Source organism: Acanthochromis polyacanthus, chromosome 1 (genome assembly GCF_021347895.1).
Source record: "Acanthochromis polyacanthus isolate Apoly-LR-REF ecotype Palm Island chromosome 1, KAUST_Apoly_ChrSc, whole genome shotgun sequence".
Classification (NCBI taxonomy): Eukaryota; Metazoa; Chordata; class Actinopteri; family Pomacentridae; genus Acanthochromis; species Acanthochromis polyacanthus.
In genome coordinates, this window is record NC_067113.1 from 57,564,980 (window position 1) to 57,590,938 (window position 25,959).

Sequence of the window (25,959 nt, forward strand, 5' to 3'; positions counted from 1 at the left end):
GTCAGAAAAGTACACTCGCTTTTTTACGATGTTATTACAAAATGTTGACAGTTGACATTCATTCGCCGTTTCGTCATTTATCACCTCTTTTTGAGTGAGCCTTCATGAAAGCATCATTATAGCTGTTAATATTTTTCATTACTATCATTTTCTAGCAGCATACTGCTGTATTCCCAGACACATTCTGTGACAAATTTCCTCCATTAGATTCTCTAAGCAGAGAAGGGATCTAAATACCACGTATCAGGTACTTATAATGCTGTCTTGAGATCCTTCAATAAAAGATTCACCACCATTAGCACCTTAAATGATCTCTCACCTGGCAGTTTCACAACTATTCACACATTATTCCTGTGAGCTTTGGGTTGTTAGCAGGCTATTACTCATGTGTCTTTGGAGTGAGAATAAACAACTGGGACATTGAGTCAAGTGAGGCCAACTCATACTTTCTGCATCTTTTCTAAATCGGTGTCTGCTTTTCAGACATCCATGTGCAACCCAACATTTGTGACTGAAATTCGTGTATTGGGAAACAAAACAAATGCTTGTTTGGGGAGAGACTGAGCGAGGAGATTCACCGTTGTCCACACCTTTATGACTAATCTTTAAAAAAGCGTATGGACACACAAATGCTCTTTAAGTTGTGATGAGAAATCTGCAAAACTCTGGAAAAACATGGAAATGCAGAAGTGAGATATATATGTGAATTCCAAGAGAATATATGTATTTTTTTCTTTAATGCACATTGCAAAGGACACATACTCATTTGCAGAAAGCTGGTCTTTAAAACTGAAGAAGCCTCTTGGATAAAAGGTGAAACGTCCTGAAAAACCAAAAAGACGAGTCCAGTTGTCGGTTACTGAAGCTTTTCGGATTACCATGAGCTGAATGACTAAGATGCAACCGAAATGCACCGTCACAGTGATTCATTTTAGTTTCTGGAACATTCCCAAACATCTCCAGTATCATTTCTTTGCAGGTGTGAACAACTCGTCTACTGTACTGCTCCTTTGTGCATTGTATTGTGGAACCATCACAACATACTTAAAAATCAAACATATTTTACTATACAGAACTGTGTACAGTATGTTTAATGTTACATTTTTCCCTTTGTGAAACCAGTGTCTTCTCAAAAGCTGCTTAGTAACAGTGCATAGTACAGAACTAGGACACAACTTGAAGCTAATGGTGCCTTCAGGGGATCCTTTGTAACTCAAAATGTCAGAAACTTTAACTTTGCAGTGAGAGTTATGGAGCACAGGGGACGTGTAACGAGCAATCAAGCGGACTGATTCGGATTTTCATTTTACAGCATGTACCAGATGTGGCACTGTGATTGTGTAACACATTGTATGCAGACTACAGTATCTGCAGCCTTGTTTGTTTGCGCATTTACTTGTACATATTTATGCTTTCATGTGTGTATCTAGTGTGTCTGTGTGGTCCTGTGTGTGTGTGTGTGTGTGTGTGTGTGTGTGTGTGTGTGTGTGTGTGTGTGTGTGTGTGTGTGTGTGTGTGTGTGTGTGTGTGTGTGTGTGTGAGCATGTACGTGTGTGTTGTGGGAGATGAGTGGCACCGACTGAGAGCCTTTTGGGAACAATAGCGGCTTATTATTGGGAATCCCTTGTTTCCACTTTCTCGGAACTAGCTGTCCTAGTTGTAACATGATCACTGTGACAACCGTGGCCGTCACCGTGGCGACAGGGCTGCAGGTAAACAAGAGGGAGGAGGGTGAGTGAAGAAAGGCAGGTAGAGGAAGGTGAGGAAGATAGAGCTATAAGACAAGGAAAAGGATCTTGACCAGGCATGGTAAAATTAATTTCTGCACATAAAGCAGCATAAGAAGAATAGGAGAGGGTTCAGGTACAAAAGAAAGCCACATTAAAGTGTTATTCCCAGAAAAAATGCTGTGGGAAAGAAGAAAAGCACCTTTGTTTATGAATGACATCTTCCGAAACCTGTTGGCACGCTCCTGTTCGTGTGTCGTTCGGGGCGGAAATGTTCTCACGCTAGCACTAGCCTCTTGTATAAACCGGTGCTGGCATTTGTGAGAAACCTCTCAAGAAAAAAAGCATTTGATCGCATTGATAAAATAACCACGGGGTGAGAAAACGCTTTCAATAACGAAGTTTCACTTTAAGACAGTTTTCTGACCAGAATTTACACCTGAAATCACACAATAAGAAGCATTTCTTAGTGTTTTTGTGGTGCATTTTTTCACCTTTAAGCGAACATGGAGCAAGGTTGGAATAAGTGAATGGAGATTAAAAAAAATAGACCAGCGGATGAATGGGCTCTGGTAAAGGTGGAGGGAGAGCCAGAGGCCAGAGGAAGCAGCAGTGTTCGTCACTGAACCAGCTCCTTGGGGGTTTTATCCGTGACGCGCTGTCACTGCATCGGGGTCACACTGTTCCAGAGCTGTTCCATGATGGATGCTTTTTCTTTTTTTCCCCAATAATAATAAGAGGAAGAACTGATGTTGACGTGCAACAATGATGAGTCACTGTGAGGCTCTGATGCTCAGGTGAACAAAGTCACATTAGAAAGAGCAGGAAGGGACAGTCCATTGTGGCAGTTTGTTGATGGCAACAGAGATATGCGATGTTCCGATGGCGATAATGACGAACATGAACTGCAGGCAAAACACTCTTGGATATTTAATACTCCATCAAACACATATTTGATTTCCACCGTGGAGTGTTAGCTTTGCTAGTCTGTGATTAGGAATATGCAGGTTAGAGTGCATTTCTTCTTCTCTAGGTCTTATTTTCTGACCGAGAGAAATAACTGCAAATGTCTGATGTTTCTGTTGTCAGGGTTAGAATAGGGTTATATTTAGCTTTTTTTTTTTTTTTAGTTTTTCGAGCTGTTCAAGTGGTGCCAAATTCTCAACCATTCAGTTAATCACCATCCTAGCCAGGTGTTGCTTTAAAGGTCAATGATCAGATAAGGTGAAGAGACACTCTTTTGACCAGAAGACCAGTTTAAGATGTAGCTTTATACAGATGTCACAATGACACTGATGGCAATAGAAAGACGAGAACAGGTTGTTGGCATGCCAGTTTATGCTATAGCTGGACACTTGATTGTCCACAACTCCACCGTTTGCCGTCTAAGAGATTGTTTAAGACATCACATTACGACTAACAATTTGCCACATGATGCTCTGGATAGACATTCCCAGCAACGTAATCCGCTCCCCAAAATGTCCACAAACTTCACCAAACCCTCTATATTCCTAACTACTAACTTTCTAGTTGATTAAACTTAAAGTTAAACTAGCTGACTAGTCTGAAAGTATGAAAACTCTGGTTGTACTCCAATCAGGATGCGAGTATTTGATTTCGCGGCTCAGCAGTGCATATTTGGATCAGTATATTCCAGTAGCTTTTGGAAGCTTATGTCTTCAATCAAGTTAAGTGTAAGTATATCTTATCATGCAGTAATGAACTGCAGTGAGTTTTAAAACTGAGTGGCGTCACAGTGTCTGCAGGCAAACAATGTCCTATTTGTTTGCAGTGTGGCTCACATTAGGAGTGCTAGCACCATCGACCTTCTTTCCTTGCAGGGTAGCATCAACATGCTTCTCAGGCATTGACTAGGTATAAAAGACGGATATAATCACTATATCGTCACAGATTGGTTTGTAGACTGCCGTTGTGAATCTTTGAGTTTGGAATTTGGCTGTCTCCATTTTGATCTTTTGAAACCAGATGTAACATAAAAGCAGTGGACCTGACTGGACATCTTGACACGGTGATACAGAACCAATCCAAAGGTAGCCTGAACCTTAAAACTTACTATGCTTTATCGTCTGTTTAACTCTAAATGGGTCAATAGTTCACAAAAATGAACTAGTGATTGAGACCATGAACTAATTAGGAAAACGTTTACAAATCAAGTGAGAAGTTGGGTAATTTTCTCATCAACGTCTATATAACTAGACTTCTTTTTCTTCTGGGTAATAGAAAAAAAAAAGCAGATTTAAGGCATTTCATATCTTAGACCAAGAGGCTATGTCCAAGTTTTGGATTCAGTCTAAGAATCTGACTTAGCATTTAACAAGCTTAGCTGTAGTTCCTGTTCGTCTTTTCAACTTGTTAACTGATGTCACATTGGTAAAATATTAATAATCAGTTCAAACAATCAGTATCTTTGGTATGACTAGAAAGAGTAGCAAACTTTAATTGTTTAGTTGACTAGTAATGCACATTCCTCATATTCATTCTGGTATTCTCAGGCATACTGACACTGAATGTTTGGTTTCAGATTTACATGAACCAGTCACAATCGTTTTCCTGTCAAAATGTTAAAGGCTACTCCAGAGGTTTAAGTGATATCCAGAGCTTTCCAGTGTGTCATATCAGCAGCACTGGTTTGGGACTGAGAGCTCCCTGAAGCTCAGACCAGTAGTACCGCATTGACACAACCATCTGGAAACATGGACGGTGGTTAACTGGGTCACACCCACACATACACACATGCTATTGCTGTACTCCTTTCCACACTTTTCCCCTCCATCTCCTCATTTTTAGAGCTATCCATGTTGTTTTTGGCATCATCTTGCTGCACTCATCTGCATATTATTGAGAGTAAGCATGTAAAGATTTGCTGTTAAACTGGTGGGTCTTGTTCTGTTGACCCGCTCATCTACACAGAATTGGGTACATTCTGTGTAAAATCTCCTCAGTTCAGTGGATCATTCAGCACCGATGTTACATTGCAACACAACATCTTGCCAATAAATACTTTTCTGAACATAGCCAGAGGCTCTTTTTGCAAGTCAACACTAGTAGAGGTCACAGGTCAAACCCCAATAGGACCCAGTTTGTGTGTTTGCATTTACACTCTGACCCCGTGTATATTTTTGTGTTGAATGACCGAGGCTGCGTCTCACAGTTTTTCCAAAACTGATTGTTATGCTCAGTTCAAGTGAATGTCCAGATGTGAGGAGGTGAGAAAGTATGCAACTTCTCTCACAGACAGTTTTTTTCTCCTCCAATCTTTGAGCATCGACTTTGGTTAATGTTTATACGTACCAATCACGAATAGCCTCTGACAGATACTGTGTCTAAGTGTGTTCAATTATGCATATTTCGTGGTTTTTATTTTATTTTGTCGAGACAACTTACTCATCCCGCAGCACTCCAAATACTTAAAAAATGAAAATATAAGAAATAATACATGAGAAATAAGATACAAAACAAGCCAAAAGCAGCATACTATGCAAACAAATTATAATAGATACAAACACTGCTCCAAATTTTATCCCCCACACAGATCACTTCATGTTTTTCATTTTTGAACATTTGCAATGTCTCTGAAACGTTTTTGTTTTTAACAAACTTTCATTTGAGCTACTTCGTTTGAAGCACACTGACTTGGTGAACTTAAACAAGGTTGACAATGGCAGCAAAACCTACTAGTTATTGACACTTATGTTTAAAAAAAAAATAAAAAATTACCCCAACAGAGCCATCCGAACAGAACTTCAGTTTCAGGCTGCAGGTTTACTTGTGTTTCCAGATGTACAATAAGAGGTAAATTCTTCAGCTATCTGACCCCTCTGTTGTGGAATCGACAACCAGTTTGGATATGGGAGGTACATACCTTCTCTACGTTAAAGAGTGCCCAGAGAAAACCCACACATGCACAGGGAGAACATGCAAACTCCATGCAGAAAGATCCCAGGCCCACCCCGGGATTTGAACCAGGGATCTTCTTGCTGCAAGGCCAAAGTGCTAACCACTACACCACTGTGCAGCCCAGTGACTGAACTTGCATGAATAAATGCATTTGTAAGGACTATACATAAACTATCAGCTGGCAAAGTGTGACAGTGATCTGTGTGAATTTTCCACTTCAAAAACCGTGCTTTCAGTCACATTAAAGGAATGTTTTATGGTGAACATCCTTAAAAGCAGCCTGTACTTGGTTATTACAGGCATCATCAAAAGCTCTCGGTTTCATTTCTCAGCACGTTTGGTTCTTAGAAAGCAAAGAGACGCCCATCACTCTCCCTCCTCTGTTTCCACTCATTCCCAGGGTCCTCCCTATTGGGCCCATATATTCTCAGGCTTAGCGAGCGGTGAAAGTGCAGCCCGACGGTCTACCTACTGCATGTGGTTGAGCAGGGAGCAGAAATAAGGAGGGGCAGAAATGAAGGAGTAGCTTCTCCACACACTGGTAGTTTTCTCCCATCTCTGAGCAGCTCCCATACATTCCTGGAAGCATGAGGGGAGCTAAGTTCAGCCTGAAGTGGTTGTTACATACCTGCGGCGAACACGTGCCCTTTAATCATAGTCATCGAGGAGACGCGCCAGCTTTTGTGACAGTCCTGAATGGGAGGATGAATGCCCTGCCATTCTCACAGCTTGTTATCGAAGCCCTGCTTGTGTAAACTCTGTCTGTCTACCATGCAGTAATATTTACTCAGTTGAAATAAGAGGGAAGTTGTTTTGTTTTTCCCCGCTGCAATGTGACCCTTTAGTGTGCCGCCGCCGCTCTTCTTCTTCTTGTTTTCCTTTAAAGAGACAGTCTGGGCCCATAAGTGGACGATAGAAGAATGAGTTTGGAAATTATTCTGAAAGAACTAGAAAATTACCATCCTGTCCTGCCAAAGCTTTCAAATTCAGTGTTGAGGTAGTGTAGGAAAAAAACATCAGCTTGGAAGTTAGTGACCCTGCAAAATGATAAATTTAGCTTGATTGCTATATACAAGAGCTGTGAGTCATAACAAAAATACTTCTTGAAGCGTAGGTCTCCACACACTGGACTTCTCTCTGCAACACGTGTCTGCCAGACAGCGTTCTCTCTGTTTGGAACTTCAAAGTCTCGTCAGTGTATTTGATTTTCATATTAAAGCTGCATTTTTTATGCTCATAAATGAACAGTGGGTCAGAAAATAACATGGAATGTGCAAAGGAATGCTGGAATAATCATATGTTTCTGCGGCTCTGCGGAATATTGTATCATATTTCAGCATTACAATCATGATTATTTGGGAAAAATACAGAATATCAATGACAACTATTGATATTAAGCACAAAGGTTGGGGAAACAAAAATGTCCTGTCAGGTAAAAACAACTATAAATGGGTATAACTTTTTTATTCTTTGGAATTTTGAACTGATTTCTTAAAGAACACAAATTTAAAGCTTTCAGAACATGTTTATTCAATATGTCCTCCATCAGCCATGATGAAGGCCTCGATACAGCCTCTGAAAAGGCACAGGCCCTCCTGATATCCTCCTTGGGGTAGGCCTCCCATTCCCTGGAGAATGCAGCCTTAAGTAAATCCATATTGGCATGAGGGCCGGCATTAGCCCTCAACTCAATGGCACCCCATCAGAAAAAAATCCAGGGGGTTTAGATCAGGTGAGCTCGGGGGCCAAATGCCTTTGGGCCAGAAGTTTGCCATATTCTACTTACAGAACTTTTGGACCTTGATTGATGTGTGAGCAGGAGCCCCATCTTGCTGCCACACATAGTTGTTGTCAGGGCAGGTGGCCTTCAGCCAGGGCAAAACGGTGTATCTCAGAACTTTGTCGTACACATCAACCCCAAATTTTCTGATCTGGCTTGAAGAAGTAGGGGTCATCTTATTGCCATCTGAACCTAAGACTCCCAGGACCATCTGGAGATCTCTTGGTGCCCAAACTGGATTGTCTGGCATGGTGGATGCGGCGAATGGTCCTTTCACTGATGCCAACAATCTTGGCAATGTCCTTCTGAGGGATTTGGGCATCCAGGAGATCACAAACCCTATTTCGTTTTGCTTGTTGCTTGCTCACTTCACAATGCACCAAGGTCTGACAAATACTAAAAAGATTGGTTAAAGGTAAGGAACTTTGATTTTAATTATTATTTTGATTACCCTCACCGTTTGGGAAGGACATTCAAATTTGTCAATAGGACATTTTTGCTTCCCCACCCTGTAGAGCACTGCCTTCCATTCCAAGTTGTGCAACATTCTCGTCAGTGTACAAATCTTCAAAATAAGACCCACAGTGCATCCCCTAGAAGCAAAATCTGAATAAAACTGCAGCAACCTCTTACACTGTGCAACACAGTATAGCATTATTGTTATGGATATCCGAGTTCAAGGACAGTGAGATAGCGTTGGCGACTATAGTGACTGAACAAGTTAGTTCTGTTGCTTTGTGGTACAAACACAAACGGCATGTATTCTTTGAATATGATTTGCTCTTCCCCAGAATTCAAAGTGCCTCTAAACAAGAAATGATGGCTTGTTTGAGATTCAGTCTCTGACGTGTATTAGAGGAGACCATATAAAGCGGGCTTGTAAGAAATTGTAAACTGGGCTTGTGCAGAGGAAACATTGCTCTTTAAGTATGTATAGGTGGGTCTTCAAATAGCATTTTTGTTGTGTAAAACTCTACATATCTTCACTGTTTTGGCAGATGTAGAAATTGAAGCGCTCTTTCACCGTAATGACTTCAGTTTTGGCATCTGTTGAACCCATCCTGCAACAGGTAGTGGCCACATTGGGTTCCTGGGGAGGGCAAAGGCCTCATCCCTCACAAAGTTGTATGTTAGATGCTTCAGAAAACATCAAAATCTGACAAAGTTGAGGTTGCTATCCCTGTGGCCTTCACCAAAAGCAGAGGTGTGCAAAGAGCCACCATTACTTGTTCTCAGGCCAGATGAGATATTTAATCTCTCCAGCAAATTTGGGGTTTACCTCAAGATCTCGCAGTTGGGCATACTCAAAAACTTCCAAAGTTGCCCAGGAGGTATCCAAATGAAATGTCTGGATCATCTCAGCTGGTTCCTTCCAAGGTGAAGGAGCAGCAACCAAGCTAATCACCCTTTTACTAAAAATGGGCCTAGCCACCCTACAGAGGAAACTCCTTTCAGCCAGCTGTAGCCACAATGCTGTTCTTTGAGTCCCTACCTTAAGCTAATGACAATAGGTGGTGGGGTGTGAGCAACAGTACTGCAATGGCCACCTTACCATTGGTGCAGCACAAATGTCTCCATTTTCCCCATCACTCATCAACAAGCTCCCAAGATACTCAAATCTAAATATAACAGTTGCTGCAGTTCTGCTTCATCCTTCACCCACATTGTTTAGAAGTTAACAGGTTCTTCTTTTTACATCTACAATGAAAGCATCACATTTCTGCAAACATCTGTTGCAACATAATGCTAGTTTTTATAACACAAATCTCCTACTTTCAGCTCATGAGATCATATTTTCATTGCTGATGCCTTTTCAAACCATGTCACTGGGATATATAGCTACAATCAGACACTATAGTGTGCAAAAGCTGTATTACATTGGCTGGCTTTTGGATTTCTTTTGCAAGTACCATGTGGACTTAAAGGAGTTCAGATAAAAAATAAAATGGAGATGAACAATTGGTGCCAGACTGTTTTGGTTTTCTTTGTTTCATGGACTTCGCTGGATGTTTTATGGACATGGGAATTGGCATGAATAGTTAAAAAGCTATGTCATGGCTCAGTAGACTGATGGGACCCAAATGCACAACTTTAAACCGTTCACCTTTGCTGAAAGCTTGTAGGTAAACAAGCAAATGGGTAAAAGGCAAGCAGAGAATAAGGAGTGTTAGGGTCTGAGACAGGCTGGCCAAAATCAAAGGTTAACTGAGCAAAAACAAAGAGAAGAATCAATAATGGGGCAGATAATCAGGCAGAAAGAAATGCTGGGAAGCTCTGGTGCATGCAAGTCAACAGACAACATGGGAGAGAATGAAAGAAACTGGCTTGTATAAGTACTGCAGGAGCTAATGAGGGAATGTGGAGCAGGTGAGTGGGCAGGTGTCAGGAATCAGATGATTGGAAATGCCGGGAAATGCTGGGGTTACTGCCAGGCAGGATGTGAAATGACAGGAGTTAGTAAGAGTTAGTAAATGGGGGGAGGGGCAGGAAGAAATTAATAGGATTGTGACACTTAAACCTGCATTCATTGTGTTCGTGAGAGCTTTTTGGCTGCAAGCAGCCTCCTTGTGATGGAAATGACACTGATGAGAGCAGTGAGCCGAAGTAATGATGTAAAAGACATTAAAACCCCCACTCACCGTGAATTAAACCGGCAGGCAATGAGAAAGTGGCTCACACTAGAGAGCCGCAAAGGAACAGAAACTAATTTTTGCACCTCTTCTGAAGATATTGTATGACAGCACTGTGCTCTCTCCAACAATGAGCTTTAATAGCGGCAGGTTTGTGTTGAATTCAAGAAAACACTGGTGAACCTGACTCACAGCGAGTCCTGTAGCACCTCTGAGCCTTGAGAGTACCAGTCGTTCATTTTAATCACCTGTTGCTGGGAGGTCATGGGGGCCTGGAATTGATCCCACTGAGGATTTTGCCGGAAGGAAACACTCCTGTCTGGGTCAGAACATCACAGTTCTTCACTCTGCTGTACTTGACTTGAATGGCTTTGGACGGCTCGATAGAAACCTGAGCACCAAGTGAGAAAAACTCTACACAGAGCCGAAGAATTAACCCCAGAGTCACCAGACCTTCTGCCTGGGACAATATATCAATGACTTTCATATTTCCGCTTGTTTTTAAGCGGTTCATTTTAGGTCAGCTTTAACAATTTACTCTTCTTTGAATGAAAAAACAAAACCAAAACACAAAAAATCAAGACCCTCAACATGCTAATGTTTTCCAGCCATGTTTGTATAATGTTCACCAACTCAAGCCAAATATATGGTCATGCTGACATACACAGGTATACAGTGAGAACAAAATATCGTTCTGCCAGGTCTACACTGAAATGACAATATAACAAAAACAGTGAGTAATACAAATACTTCACTGTAAACCAGAAAGTGAACTACGGGGAAGCAAAGCTACTCCTTTTAAAGGTCCCATATGTTGAAAATAATCTTATATTATGTTTTATGGTTGCTCCAAGTTCAAGATGTGGGATATGAAGATTATTTTCTGCCGTTCCTGAAGCCCTGGACTGGATGGATTACTGTGTTTTCATGACACCCGTTGTTCAACCTGAACTCTGCCATGTCAGTCCCTCACATCCATTTACTTCTCTCCTGCTCTCGGTGCTCACATAAATTGCAGTTGATGTCCCAATAAAGTTGGTCTCATTTACAGAGTTTTCAGTTTCTGTTGTCAAACAACAGAACACGTATGAAATAGTGACTGAAATGGAGCTCATTAAGACTACATGTTAACCAGCAGCCATTTCCAAGTGACTGCTAATGATTTTATAACCACAATGATGTCTGACAAACTCACTAAACACGAGTTAAAAACAAAGATTGTGTTGTGAATTCCATGGTTATTTCCATGTAAAATGATCACGAAGAGAGACACTCTCATTCACATCTGTGTCAGTCGCTGTAAGGTCAACTGTTCTCTCGCCTTGCTGTCTATCACATACAGAGAGAGTCTTCTTCCTGAAGCGGGCATGGACAGCAGCATCTCAGAAGCAATTTAAGATACAGACACTGAAACAGCCCATTTAGAACAGGACTAAAACCAGGAGTCATACAGTCTGGATAAAATAAAACATCTTTGTGGTGTTTTGCCAAAGGATGCACAATATGGGAGCTTTCATAAAGTTACAATGTCATAATTTGCTCACTTAGAATCAAAGATTAATAGAAACAAGCTTTCTTGATGCCAGCTGCCATGAAACAAAACAAAGCAGATGGCAGCAGTAACTTTTTCATTGTTGTTATTATTTATATTCCTATTCATAGAAATATTGATAAATGAAAGCTAAATCAAGTGCTTTATAAAAGTAATTCCTGTGATTTCTGACCATGAAAGGACGATAGAAGTGAGGTCCCCTGAAAACCATGGGGCTTTCCATGCAAGTCAACAACAAGACCCTCTCAGGCTGAATGTCATTAAACCAACTTCCTGGACACGTTGAGACGTTAACTCGAGGCCTGTTGTTACAGTACAACCTGAAACAGCATGATACGTTGTTTTGGACTAATATACAAAAGATAGCGTACTGCTTCATCAGCAGAAAAGACTGTTCTCATCACGCTGGAGAAAACAGATAACAGCCGCGGGGCAAAACGAGCACCAGGTCAATGATTCCTTTGATCACATTACCAGCTTGTAAAGAGACTGCAACGATTAAGATCTCTATCTGTCTTTCTGTCTCTCTCCCTGCACACACGCTCTCTTTCATCCCCTTTAATTTGGCTTTTCCTCTCACGTTCCTCCCTATTCTTACCTCTGCAAGCACTCTTGATTACACATGATGGACAAATTGTTCTGACTTGTGAGTGTTAAGCTGTGGTAGTCACCTCATCTCGAGTCACCTGCTGAGATCTGCAGTTGTTGTTGTTGTTGTTGTTTGGGAGCTTGGCAACAGAAACACGGAGCGCAGAGTTGACTGGGGCTTTGTAGCCTGTTTCATCCCAGGAATCTGTTTGTGTGAGTCTCATGTTCTGCTGTGTGTTTGCCCGCCTTTGTATGAGCCTCCGCATGAGTCTCTAAAACACACTCTACCCTCATGTTTACAGCGTGTCCTGTTGAACCAGAACAATGAGTTCCTTCACGGTGTGCGGTGACGGCAGCAGGTTCCCACCAGTCGAGCAGCCAGGTTCTCCTCTCTGGCAGCGGCGTAGCTTTTAATGAATGCTGAGCCAGACCAGTGGAAAGTCCCTGTGGAGGCTCTGGGTATCAGAGCAGGAGGCCTCCAGAGTTGGGCCTCCTGTAGCCCTGAGGGTTAACAACAAAGGCAATACCAGCTAATAAACATGCTTTACACTAAAGGACACATATAGTGCAATACAATCACATCAGACAGGCATTTTTAACTAAAAAAAAATGCCATTTCTTACTGCATGTGTACACAAAATCTAAAATCAAACTGCAAAAATGTTTTAAATGTGCAATTAAATCACAGCTAAATTGGTATTCACAGTAACACACGACACTTTCCAGCATTTCCAACTAGACAGCAACAGCAACTGTCACAGCAAGAGACGTAAAGATTTGTAAACGCAGCTCCAAGAAATATTAATAAATCTCAGCCCACAGCTCAGACGGACACAAGCAAACACAAGTCGGCCAAAATGAGTAAATCAGACAGTGAGGTGTAAGCTGCTTTCTCACAATGGAAACATGAGCCAATTTCAGTTTTGAAAAGAAAAGATAAAACAATGAAGTACATTTTATTGTCTAGTTTCAGGTCCATATTTATAGATGAATTGGTAGAAAGATACTTTATTTATTAGGGATGTCCAATAATATTGGCCCACCCATATTATCAACCCGATATTGGCATAAAAATGTAATATTGGTCAATATCGTTATCATTTTTTTTTTTTTTTGCCTATTATGAAAACCCATAAAATAATGCCTGGATTTCGCCGGCATTTACCGGTTCATAGACGGAAGGAGAGTGTGAACAGTTGTTTGAGACAATTACAAAAATACATAAATATGGCATTTTTTTCCATAACTTAAGCTGAAGTACTTTCCTTATTTTGCACAGACAATGTTTGCATTTGGAAAGCCTTGTTGCATTTGAGAATACATCTAATGGGGCATCACGATAAAATTAGGCATGATGTGTTAATTCTACAACAGGAGATATGTGATGTTACCTAAAATTAGTTAAATAGCTCACATATATGAGTATCGGTATCGATTGTTATTGGAACTGGAACTTGAGAGTTGGACAATATCAGCATATCGGTTATTGGCAAAAAAGCCAGCATTGGACATCCTTAATCTTTATTGTTGTCATCGGCTACAATCTCAGTCAAGAACCAGCATACAACATTTCTGGCACATCAACTACTGACAGAAGAAGTAAAACATACAGAATAACACTTGCATAGCTACAATTTCAATATGACATATAAAAATATGTCTAAAAACATATGAAAGTCTCAGAAGTAATGTAACATTTGTACCCGTGTATGGATAGTAAACAGTCTGATGGCAGCTAATAGGAAGGACCTGCAAATATCTGCAAATCTACACAACAACATAAAACAGCAGACCTCTTTTTTAATTAAGAATATTAGTATATTATTATGTGCATGGAAGGATATCAAAGATTACTCAGTGTATTTTTCCAGATGCACAAGAGAAACTCAACCTGATAAGTGTTAACATGTTTTCTGATTTGGGTGAACTAATCCTTCCACTGCCATCCTGAGCTCAGCAATCCGTTTCCATCCATCCGTTGGCTTTAACTGCTTCATCCTGCAGAGGCTCGCAGGGGGCTGGAGCCTCTCCCAGTTAACATCAGAGGCAGGGTGCAGGTCGCTGGTCAATCACATGGACAATAAGCAGACTACAACCGTGCATGCATGCTCACAATGACGGTAAATTTAGAATCGCTAATTAACCTGCTTTTGAACAGTGCACCACCCAGGCAGCAGGTTTAAACCCAAAGACTTCCTGCTGTGCAGTGGCAGAGTGAACTGCTGCTCCATTATACAGTTTGCACTCCATTCCCAGACAGTTTGAAATCATCTGTGCAACTTAAAGGCAGAGAATGCGATGTTAGCACGACCCATAGAGCCACAATAGCCACATTCACTGGAAGTTGAAACAATCTAGAATTATCCTTAAACCCTCTGAACCCCAAGCAGTTTCTTTGCTCCTGTCGCATTTTTACTCACTGTTGGCTCATTTTTCACTGCAATGTAAAGCCCTGTACCTTTTTGGAAACAGAGCAACTATGACTAGAAGTAGGAAGACTCAGAAATGTCTTCTCTGCAGCTTATTTAATTTAGTATGCCAAAAACCACCTATTTCTTCATCTGTTTTGCAAAACAATGTAAAAACCTGGAATCAGTATATGAAATATTTTTCCAAGTGCCCATAAGTGTTATCAGTACTGGGGAAAAAACTGTGAATCTACTTACTATAGATATTTTACTACTTACATTTTGAATATTTTCTATTTAAAGCACAGCCTGCAGTTCAGCTGAGTAGTTCCTGAATTTTCATCCCCACATGTTTTAGTTGCAGCTCAGTCAGTCATAGCTTAGTCGTTGCAGCAAGGAGCATAACATTTTTGGATATTTACAGAATCATGTCAGTGCACATGGTTAGTGCACTGGATGGCATTTAGTTGGACCATTACTTTCTTTTCAACAGGACAATGACCCCAAACACGCCTCCGTCACATGACCTGACCCCCACAGTCACCTGACCTGAACCCAATCCAGATGTTTTAGGATGAGATGGACCACAGAGTGAAGGCAAAAGGGCCAACAAGTGCTCAACATCTCCGGGAACTCCTTCAAGACTGTTGGAAAACCATTTCAGGTGACTACCTCATGAAGCTCATCCAGAGAATGTCAAGACTGTGCAAAGCAGTAATCAAAGCAAAGGGTGGCTATTTTGAAGAATCTAAAATTTAAAGCATATTTTGTCTTATTTTACACTTTGTTGTTTACTACATAATCCCATATGTGTTCTTTAATAGTTTTGATGCCTTCAGTGAGAACCTACAATGTAAATAGTCATGAAAATAAAGACTAAATGACAAGGTGTGTCCAAACTTTTTGACTGGTAGTGTACACAGACTTACAAATGCATACAAATGACCACATGTCCTTATCCAGGGGGTCAGCGGTTCGGACACACAGACCCAGAGAGAAGTGGTGTGAAGCGTAGTATCACTGGTGGTGGTGTGATGTCTCTCTTCTTTCCTTGTCTCAGTGCTGCCGACTGTGTGGGTGCCACCCACCCACCCATCTGTGCCCATCGGGGCCCTCAGGCCCAGAGTCCATCTGGCATCTTCCTCGGTGTCTGTCGAGTTGTCACCTACAAAGGCCACCACTGACAGCCTTAAAGTGCCAGAACCGTTCACAGAATACACAGTAACACAGGAAGAGGCGATGAACAAAGTGACCTCAGTGTCAACTCATGGGTCTGTGTGCATCGTAAACTTATATTTTAAAAATACGCCCGTAAGACATGCAATCATTTAATGCATTGAGTTGAGTTTCTGAATGTTGGAGGAGATTTGACACAACATGATTTTAAAATGGATTTAAAGGTTTATTAGTCTCAAAATACAAAGACAAAAGTAAAATAAAAATGGAAATAGTTTCACAACAATAACAAATGTGTCCAACAGAGATTCTGTTCAAACTTTACACAGAAAGTCTTCTTGTATCTCCCTCCAACTGTCTAGCACCACCGATGCTCGTTTCACAGACGAAAGAGGTTGCGTAATTACACCATGGCAGGAGGTTATTTAAAAGAACAGTCCGGCATTTGGGGAGAGTTACATGAGAAGTTTTACAGCACACTTGTGTCTGGTTGTGAAGGTAGAGTTAGCAGGCCGATAGCTTAGTTTAGTATAAACGCTTTTAACGGGGAAAAACAGTACATGATTCGTGGTTAAACTACAACTTATACAGGCATCTTGTTCCATGAATCAAACAAGCACATCGTGCTAATTGTGGACAAAGCTAAACTAGCTACTCCTAACATTCTTCCAGTTTTAGGCATGCTAAGCTAATTGCCTACTAGCTTTAGTGCCAAATAAGGAGAAAAAATGTAATATTGTATAATTTGGACTGCTAGCTTTTTTCACAAAGTTACATGAGAAATTTTATAGCGCTTTCATCATTAAGTTTCATGCTAGCTCTATTTTAAATTTAGACATGAAACCAATGTCTACAGGTCAGTAAGCAAATTAAATACTGTAAATGTGTTCTCTACTAAAGTGGAATTGCAGTTTCAGGAGCTTTTTTTTTTTTTACAAGTTTTAATGTGTTTTTGGTAAGTTTTCTTCCAGATACAACAGGGAAAAGTGACAACAAAGAAAACGAAGATGAAACAAATCATGCTAGCATTGCAGAAATGTCAAGTGAAAAAGATTGATGCTACTTCTTTGAATACTTTTACACACAAGACCTTGCCACATCTTCAGCTGGGAAGAAAATGTCATATATTTTGGACACCAACTATTCCGATATTCCCTCGCTGCCAACTAAGTGGCAGTGACGGATGATATTAACCAGCCTGTGGGATCAGAATCCCAACTGAAGGAGACAACAGCGTAGCATATGCCCCGCTACATTTAATGAGGATTTCATGGTGAAGACGAGCCCCTTCGTTCTAGTCTTTATTTGGCAGCAGACAGGACTCTGATGAAGACAAGTTGTCGGTCATTTGCATGTCAAAAAGCCCGGAGACAGAAAGACAATGGAGGATTATCAGGGATGTGTATGAAACACAGATGTCAACGTATTGAGGCTGACAAAGGTGATCATTTATATCTCTGTGTTTTATCACAGTGTTACAGGAGGGCCATGTAAGAAATGAAGTTTTGGTTTGATTAAAAGAGGCATCTGCAGCTGTAAGATGCCTGAGATGTAATCAAGATTTATGTAAGTGATCAACAGCAATTAAAGGAATTGTTTGACAACATTGTTTATTGTTGTTTTTGCCAAGCGGTACACTGTAAAACATAAAAAAAGACAAAAAAGAAAGGAAACTGACAAAAGATACAAATTTCCAGAATTAAAATACATTTTGTAGGTATCATTTTACAATAAATTGTGTATTTTTTGTCTTTTTCTTCATGTTTAATGAAGGATATTTACATACAATCAAAGATCTTACCTAAAAAAGATATATAGATAGATTAATTTGCGTATGGATGTTATACACTGATGAAAATACATTAATTCAGCATTTTTGTTGTGAAAACAAGTTATTTCTCATTTAACCCGTTGCGCTTCAGTGCCCCGCCCGCGGTACACTTTGAGATCTGCATAAGCAATTTGCTAAATGTCAGAAACTGCAAACACGCTTATACAAACACTATACACCGATGGAAAGCTTAGATTCTCATGAATCCGCCGGTATAAACCACTTTCAGATGTGATTACCACAGCGGGTAATATAAACACATTTGTCCGACAAACAACGAATATCCATCCATCCGTTCTCAAAACACGGCTTCAACGTACACAGCGCGACTCACATTTCCGGGTTCATTATTACACACAGATGAAAATATTCCACAAAAAACTGCCATAATCCAACCTTGGAGATCCAGACGAAACAAGCCAGGAACATATTTTGTCCAAAACATGTCTTGAAGTCGGTATATAATCCACGAATAGGTCGTTTTCGAGGAAATGCACCTCACGATGCGCGTCCAATATTCCCTGCATTTCTCGTCATATTTTTATTTACAAATAGAATATTAGCGATTTTTTTGTACTGAAAATGGCTGGAATTGGCAGCAGCTTAAAGGGCTACCAAACTCTATGACGAATTACAGAGCTAATACTTTTTAAATTCTCACTAGAGTATCTAAATGGGGACAAATTCTTACACTATTAAACTTGAAATAAATTCATTAAAATGAATTATTTTATCTTATAAATAAAAAGGAAATATTTGTAAAATTGCCAATGTATTTAATGTCTTTTATATATTTTATGTAAAAAAAATGCTTCTATCCTGTCAATAAAAGCTAAAAAAAGGACATTTTTTTTTTAAATTCCGAGAAAAATCTAAATTTTATGGTCCTTCAGTTGCAGGTTTTAATTTTATTTTAAATTGTACATTTAAATTCATAGCTTTTTTGCAATTATATGGGCAATCAGTGACTTTTTAAAATGTAAATTTAAATATTTTTAAAAATTGTAAAATTACAGTTTTTTAATTGTTTTTTACTTTCTGTAAAATTACTGATTTTTTATTCTGTTTTTTTAAATTTCTATAAAATTACAGATTTTTTTATTGTTTCTTTTAACTTCCTGTAAAATAATAGATTTTTAATATACATATTTTTTTTAACAGTTTAGGATGTTGCTTGATATCATATTTGTATTTTCTATGTGCAGCACAAGTCCCTATAGCTCTGCATAAAGATTGTGAATTGGGCAAATCTTTTAATTAATTTGAACTCTTTGGTGTGTTTTGCGGAATATAGCACACTGTCAGGACATCATGTGATTTAGGCATGAAATAAAAAAATCCAGGAACACTGGAGCATACTGTATATGGTCAGACAAGCGCTGGACGGCTGCTTTAAATGCCTCAACTCTGCGCCATATATCAAGACGTATACTCCAAGTAGTAATTAAAAAAAAGGAAGGGAGAAAGCCTGCTCCTTTTTTCCCAAGAATATAAATCAATCCCTCCATCATGAATTAGATCCCTGAGAAGATTTAGGAACCAGCTGTCTTATGAAGTCTTCAAGTGCCCATATGTCTCCACTCCAGTCGAATTGGAAGCAGCCAGTCAAGTAAAATTGGACGTGTAGGCGTGCGGGTGAGCGCTGGAAATTGCTCCCCCTTCTTTCTTTTAAAGCAGAAATAATGATTTTCGGTGCGAATAGTGGGGTGAGTTTTGGGGGAGAGGGGTGGGGTTGTGCTTTCATTTCTGGTCAAATTTGAAGGTGCAGCTGTTGGAAGAAATGATTACAGGTGAAGCGTGGTGGCGCTGACTCACCACAGGGGGCAGCACCTCCTCAGATTTAAAAAAAATAATTAATCCTGCTTCCTTGGAAACCTTTTCCAAACACAGCATCCACACTAGCAGGCCAATAATGGAATGTTTTGGGAGGCATAAAAATGGAAAAGCAATTAGTTATATCTCAGAGAGTGCATGTGTTTGTTTAGAAACGTGGGGTGGTGATGCTCGACATCCCTCTTGGCTTCTCCTCCGTCATGCCACCATCTCTTCCCCTGAGCTCTGGAGGCACATCTGTCTCTTATTAGCCCCTCGGTTGCAGCGGGTTGTCATCCACTTAATAGCTCCTGTGATGTTTGTCTTCAGCCACACCGACAGTCCCGCCACATGCAGCGCCGTTGTTATTATTACAGGCAGCGTAACCATACCGGACATGTATATTGAGCCCCACCCGGCCTGCCCCGAGGGAACTTATGTTAGGAGAGATGAACAATACGGGCTCAGGGTTTCATAAAGGCGTTAATTTCAAAGCTGCGCTGCAATATCTGGAAAATGTCGTCCCCCACCGCGATTGGAAATGATCGAGACACCAGACTTTATTTCTGTACATAAAAATGGGTGTTTAATTGAAACTTTTTTGTATCAAAAAATAGCAATATCCATCTTTCACAGCCACAAGTCACACAGCTAAACTGAAAAAGGTCTTCCGATACGAGGCTATGTGACAAACTATGAAAGCTGTTCCACCTACTGTTTTTAGCTTTCCATAGAACTCAAATTGAACTGGACAGTACAGAACCAGGCGGATTTCTCCTGATATTTTATGCCATTCGACATTCCCGACAGACGTTTTATATATCTCAAAAGTAGTTAAATAACATTCAAATGCTCTTTTTTCAAATTTAAGTAAACGTTTTATTCTTCTTTACAACTGCTTCAGTGCATCCTCCACATCTCAAAAAAAAAATGTCAAAATGTAAAAATAAGTTATAGGAATGCAAACCAAAGGCCAAGTAGGATATGCAAAAAATAAAAATAAAAAAAATAAAAAAAATCAGGGGAGATTTTTCTGTTTAAGCATAGAGAATAAATAAATAAATAACCAGATTGTGGAATGTCTACATGTTTACAAATAAATTAAATGCAAATGGGGGGGAGGGGAGGAAAAAAAATGTACACACAAAAAGAGAAAAAAATACACGCTGTACAATATTTGTTGAAAAAAAAAATTGAGTTTATGAATATTGCATTGATTGTGCATTTCACACCCCAAAACCCTGAGGGAGGCCAGGGGCGGGGGCCATGTAGTGTCAAAGCAGTGAGATGGCGGGAGGCAAAAAGAAGAGACGAGTCAAGAAGGGCTTCAAAACCCTGCAACAGGCATGGAGGAGGAACAGGGAAGAGGAGGAGGAGGAGGAGGTAGGGAGGAAAAGGAGGTGGGGGAGAGGAGGAGGAGGTGTGTGTGTGTTGACATTTTGTAGACATTCAGAAAAGACAGGATCCAGTTTCCAAACACCTGTTCAGGCTATAGAGTGAGTGAGCAGCGTTAAAGAGAGCGACACAGAGTTTGAGTCGAGTGTGTTTCAAGTATTCCATTGTCAGGAAGAGCCCCCACCTCCTTCTTCTCTCCTCTCCAACTCTAACTGAGCCTCTTGGCTGAAGGGGCTGGTTGGCTTACAGTGATGGAGACAGGCGAGTGGAAAATAAAAACAGAAAAATATTCAGAATAATAATCATTAAAAACAAAACAAAAAAACCCACGCCCCTTCCATCACGGCACAGACAACTTAACCGCCACGCCGCGGGCAAATCCCAAAAAAACAGAGCTGTTGATGAAAGCCCCCAGAAAAGCAGCTTTCCAAAAAAAGGCACTCCAAAATCAAAATTAAAACATTTAAATAAAAGTTTGTTTTTTTTCTCCAAGCTCTATGAGAGCAGCCATGTCTGAATAGGAGGGCCTTGCCAGCTGTGTATACCAGCCTAGTAACAAAGAAGTTGAAAAGGTGGGAAGGGGGAAATAAATAGTGCTGGTAAGACCGCCCATACAGCAAAATGTTCCCCATTAGGAAACAAGTATAATCAACTGAAAGGAAATAAAGAGGGCATGGGGGGAATAAGATAAAGAACAACAAATGGTAATAAATTAGAAATTCCCTACAAAAGAGGAAAATTAAAGTACATTTTTCTCGCCGGGCCAAGCAGAGTCGAGCGCCCGGCTGATGACAGGCCAGTTGGGCTACAGGCTGCTGGCCTAGAGTCCGTATCACTCCCTCCATCCCCACCCAGTCTTCCCTCAGAAAGTCTTTTCAGTCCATCAGAGCCATGCTCAGAGGCTCTCCTTGCTCGAGCTTGTGCTTGACGAAGAGTCTGTGTCGATGGTCCTGAGGCGGATGTCACCAGCCACGGGCTCCTCTGGTGACTTGGGCGATTCTGCCGTCGCCCTCATCCAGGGGTGGTCGCAGATCTGCTCCAGGGTGGGCCGGTCTGAGGGTCGCAGGGCCAGGCACCATTTGATCAGCTGCTGGCACTCTGGAAGAGGAAACAGAAACAATGTTGTAGATAAGAGGCTACAAACTCGTGAGGTCGTGTCTGTGCTGTACATGATTCAGTTTGTATGGATCTATAACATCCTGCTGCCTCCTCTTATTGAGTCGACTGCCTGGCGTAATCAAGGCTTTCAGGGAAGTCAAAACAGGTAAAAAAAAAAATAATAAATAAAAATGTTGTTGCTAAATCTGTCTGCTTCAGCAGGTGTTACTCTAATGTAAACTGATTGAAGCTCCAATCACAGTGAGCAGTGAATTTGGGGCTGTACCACTAATCATGGCTAGAGGGCAACAGAGTCACCTCATGTGTTATGCATGTTGTTATGGTTGGACTCACCAGCTGAGATCCTCCTCCTGAAATACAGTCTCCCTCTAAGGATCTCCTCATCCTGCTCAAAGGGGATGTCTCCACAGACCATGTCGTACAGCAGCACGCCTAGCGACCACACTGTCGCTGAGCGACCATGGTATCTATGGAAGCGGATCCACTCTGGTGGGCTGTAGACTCTTGTACCTGTGAGGAAAATAGCGACAGAGGAGAGGTGGGAGGTGAGTGAGTGAGTGGAGCTGTGAAATGTAGTATGCAACAGTGACAGGGAGCTAAACATCAAAACACAGGAAGAGATCCTGAACACAGAGTGATGTGTCTGAAACAGCTGAGTCATAGTAGAAATGCTTTCCATCCTCCCTTAGCCACAAAACACAAACTGATGACCTGCCTCCTCCCTCCCTCCCTCCCTCCCTCCCTCCCTGCTATCTCCCTCCTTTCTTTTCCACCCCCTCCCTCCTGGAAGGAGGAACTTGGATACCAGACAAAAAAAGGCAATGTGAGCCCATCACGTGAACCGCTGACTTGGGTTTCACAACAAACAGATGTTACGTGGCACTGACCTAATATCCACAAACTGCAACTGTGACTCAAGCTGCACTAACAAAATAACAGCAAAGCACACAGCATGTCACAAGATGTGGATGTATCATTGATTATATTTAAGATTTTAAAAACAAAACAAAAATAAACAGCTGATCAAATAGGATTTATGAGCTGTGAGTCATATCTGCGAACGCACAGAGTTTTTTTTTTTCATTTAGCATCACATCTTTATTAATAAATAAACCTTTAGGCGAGGAAAACCCTCGACCAAAAACAGACCACTGCGTCACAGCCTCGTGAACGCCTCCATATCTGAATATAGCACAGCGGAGCATCAAGGGCAAACACAACGCAGCCCACACGGGCATGTATTCACAAAAACAAATCGCAAATCCACCACTGTGACACTTCATAAGAGCGATTAATGCACCAAAAAGGCGCTGGAAGACGGGGGCTTGCTTACCATCGAAATCAGTGTAGACTGTGTCCTTGAGAATCGCCCCTGAGCCAAAGTCAATAAGCTTGAGCTCCCCGGTGCGTAGATCCACAAGCAGGTTTTCATCTTTGATGTCTCTGTGTACTACACCGCAGCTGTAGCAGTGTCTGACCGCCTCCAAAACCTGGCGGAAAAAGCCCCGAGCCGTGTCCTCGTCCAGGGCGCCCTTCTCGGTGATGAAGTCGAACAGGTCCTTGACGAGCTCCGGCCTCTCCATGACGATCAGCCAGCCGTCCGCCCGCTCGTAATAGTCCAGCAATTTGATAACTCCGCGAAAAGACGAGCTGACCTTCTTCAGCAGCAGGATCTCCAAAGGCACCATAGATCCGTTCTGCAGCGGGAACACCAAATATTAATACCCACATCAGCCGCTTCCACAACACAGGCACCCCCACCCAGAGACCAAAACAAACCCATACTTACAATCGTGCCCCACTCCGTCACCCTCTCCTTCGCGACGTGTTTCACAGCAACCTAAACACACACACAGTGAAGAAATATTAGCTTAAATTGGCGTGGAAAAGTCGCTTTTACGTGTCCGTTTGGCGACACACGACGGACCAAAACAGACCCCGATCCCCGGCCACGTCCTTACCGGTGCGCCATCAGAGATCCTGCTGCCGGCGTACACCGTCCCGAAACCTCCGCTACCCAGCACTGAGCCCACTTGGTAAACCTTCTCGAAAGGCTCCTTCTCCACTTTAACTGCAAGAAAAAAAAGTAGAGACAGTGTAAGTTCAATTCGGTATTTCCACAATAAAACCGCCGCTAACTGCGATGTCAAGCTGCTAGCCCGCGAGGGCTAAAAACAAAACCGTTAAAAAGGGGGGGTCTGTCGGTAACGTACCCGGCTGGAGCTGGATTTTCACTGGTAGATGGTCCATACTTGAGGGACTGCAAATATGCGAAAATGAACCGAACTTTGACAGCAACATATTCGAGTAAAAAAGCCGGTGTTAGACGATTCAAGCGTTGAGAGCAAGTAGTAGAAGAAGCGGCGTTAAGTACGAAGAAGGAGGCGCAGTTTAAATGAAGCTGCGGGAGAACTGATGTATATCCAGTCCAGCAGTGCGCCAACTCCGCCGCACCGCGCCCGTCAAAGAAGTCGTGTCACGACCGTGAAGTCGTACACCGTTTCCCGAAAACCGGCATCAAAAATGACTTCTTGAGTGTCGTTTCAAGTATCTCCGACAGTAAGAGTCCGCTTAAGTAGTAGATAGAAAAAACGCCGAACACTCCGGTGTGTACAGTCGCCGTATCAACGGTAGAGTGCGTTTAAAGGGCTTCAGCAGCGTGTTGTTATCCTGAAGAGTGGCCGCTGTCTGAGCTTTGGCGCGGTCTTCCAAAGCCAATATTTTGACGCGCAGTAGGACTATAATATCCCTCCGCCGCCAATACAAATCGAAACTATCTATTTAAATCCCCAACAAAACTGCTATTCACCACTTTGTTCACATTCACACGAAACTATTAGAACCATATCGCGAAAATCACACACTTTTAATCAAAATTGCCTATAAAATAACAATTTTCACCGCGCACTATTTTCTCATAGTACGAGACGCGCCTGAATCCCTTGTCTGGAAGCTTTGCGCTGTGTTCACTATCGACTCGCAGGCGTCGGCCAATCAGGTGTCGTCTATAAATACCGTGTTTCTTATTCGGACCAATCAGAGCAAAGTTGTTATAATAAAGCAGGCGTTTGAGCGCACGTGGCGGCAATTCTGCTCCGTCCCCTGCCCTCCCCTCCGCTCTGCAGCTCTGCAGACACAGACACAGACACAGACACAAAGACTGGTTGGAGGGGAAAGTTCAGGACAGAAGTGTTACTCACCAGTCACTGATCACCTTTACACGTTGTTAAAATATTTATGATGGCTTTATATATATACAGCACCTAATAAAAAGAGAGTTTGTGAAGTAGTTTGACAGAGAGAAACCAAGAAAGGAAGATACTTGTAAGGACAGTACTGCAACAGGCAAGGAATGCAAACTACATAATTAATCCAGTATAAATAAATCCATAAGAGAGCCAGAATGAAAGACAGCTGCTAAAACAAAGCTGAAATAAATGAAAAGGGACAGACTTTTGTTGTTTGTTTACTTTTTATTATGTGGCCCTCCACAATTCACAACCATTGTAACTGACTTTATTATTGCAGTAACTGACGCCAGTGATCTCAGTCTTACAAATGAACACATACATAGGCTATAGGAGTAATAGCTTTGTTCATATGTCAACTTTATAAGCAGAGTTTACAGAGTGCTTTGACAGGCAGCCCAAAAAAGGACAATACTACAAAAGAGAGCCAGTCAAGCCGAACAAACAGAATAAAAGAACAGATAAAATGCAAAATACGGAAGTGCAAAATAAATAAATACATTCAAGAAACACCAGTTGCTGCAAATAGAATAAGAGAAGCATCAAAACAGAGAGCAAAAGACCCCAAAAGAATTAATGGAATAAGAGAAAAAACGAGAGTAAAACTGTATAAACAAGCATAAAATGAATAAACAAAGGAAAGAAAACAATAGAAGAGAATGAAAGATTCACTTGTGTTGTTTGTTTACCTTTTGTTTTGCAACCCTCCATCATTCACAACTGGTTTTATTACTGTCATAACTGACACCAGTGATTTCAGTGTGAGTAATTAATA

General features: G+C 41.3%; 1 protein-coding gene across 1 annotated transcript; it reads right to left on the reverse strand.

The window, feature by feature from the left end:
- Positions 1 to 19,981: 19,981 nt before the first annotated feature.
- On the reverse strand, positions 19,982 to 24,637 carry LOC110951176 (serine/threonine-protein kinase pim-3). Its single transcript, XM_022194124.2, has 6 exons — positions 24,150 to 24,637; positions 23,898 to 24,007; positions 23,726 to 23,776; positions 23,270 to 23,633; positions 22,270 to 22,446; positions 19,982 to 21,915 (listed from the first exon to the last, which is right to left on the reverse strand). The coding sequence occupies exons 1-6, from the start codon at positions 24,235 to 24,237 to the stop codon at positions 21,713 to 21,715; spliced, it is 993 nt and encodes a 330-aa protein (XP_022049816.1). The 5' UTR covers positions 24,238 to 24,637; the 3' UTR covers positions 19,982 to 21,712.
- Positions 24,638 to 25,959: the final 1,322 nt, after the last annotated feature.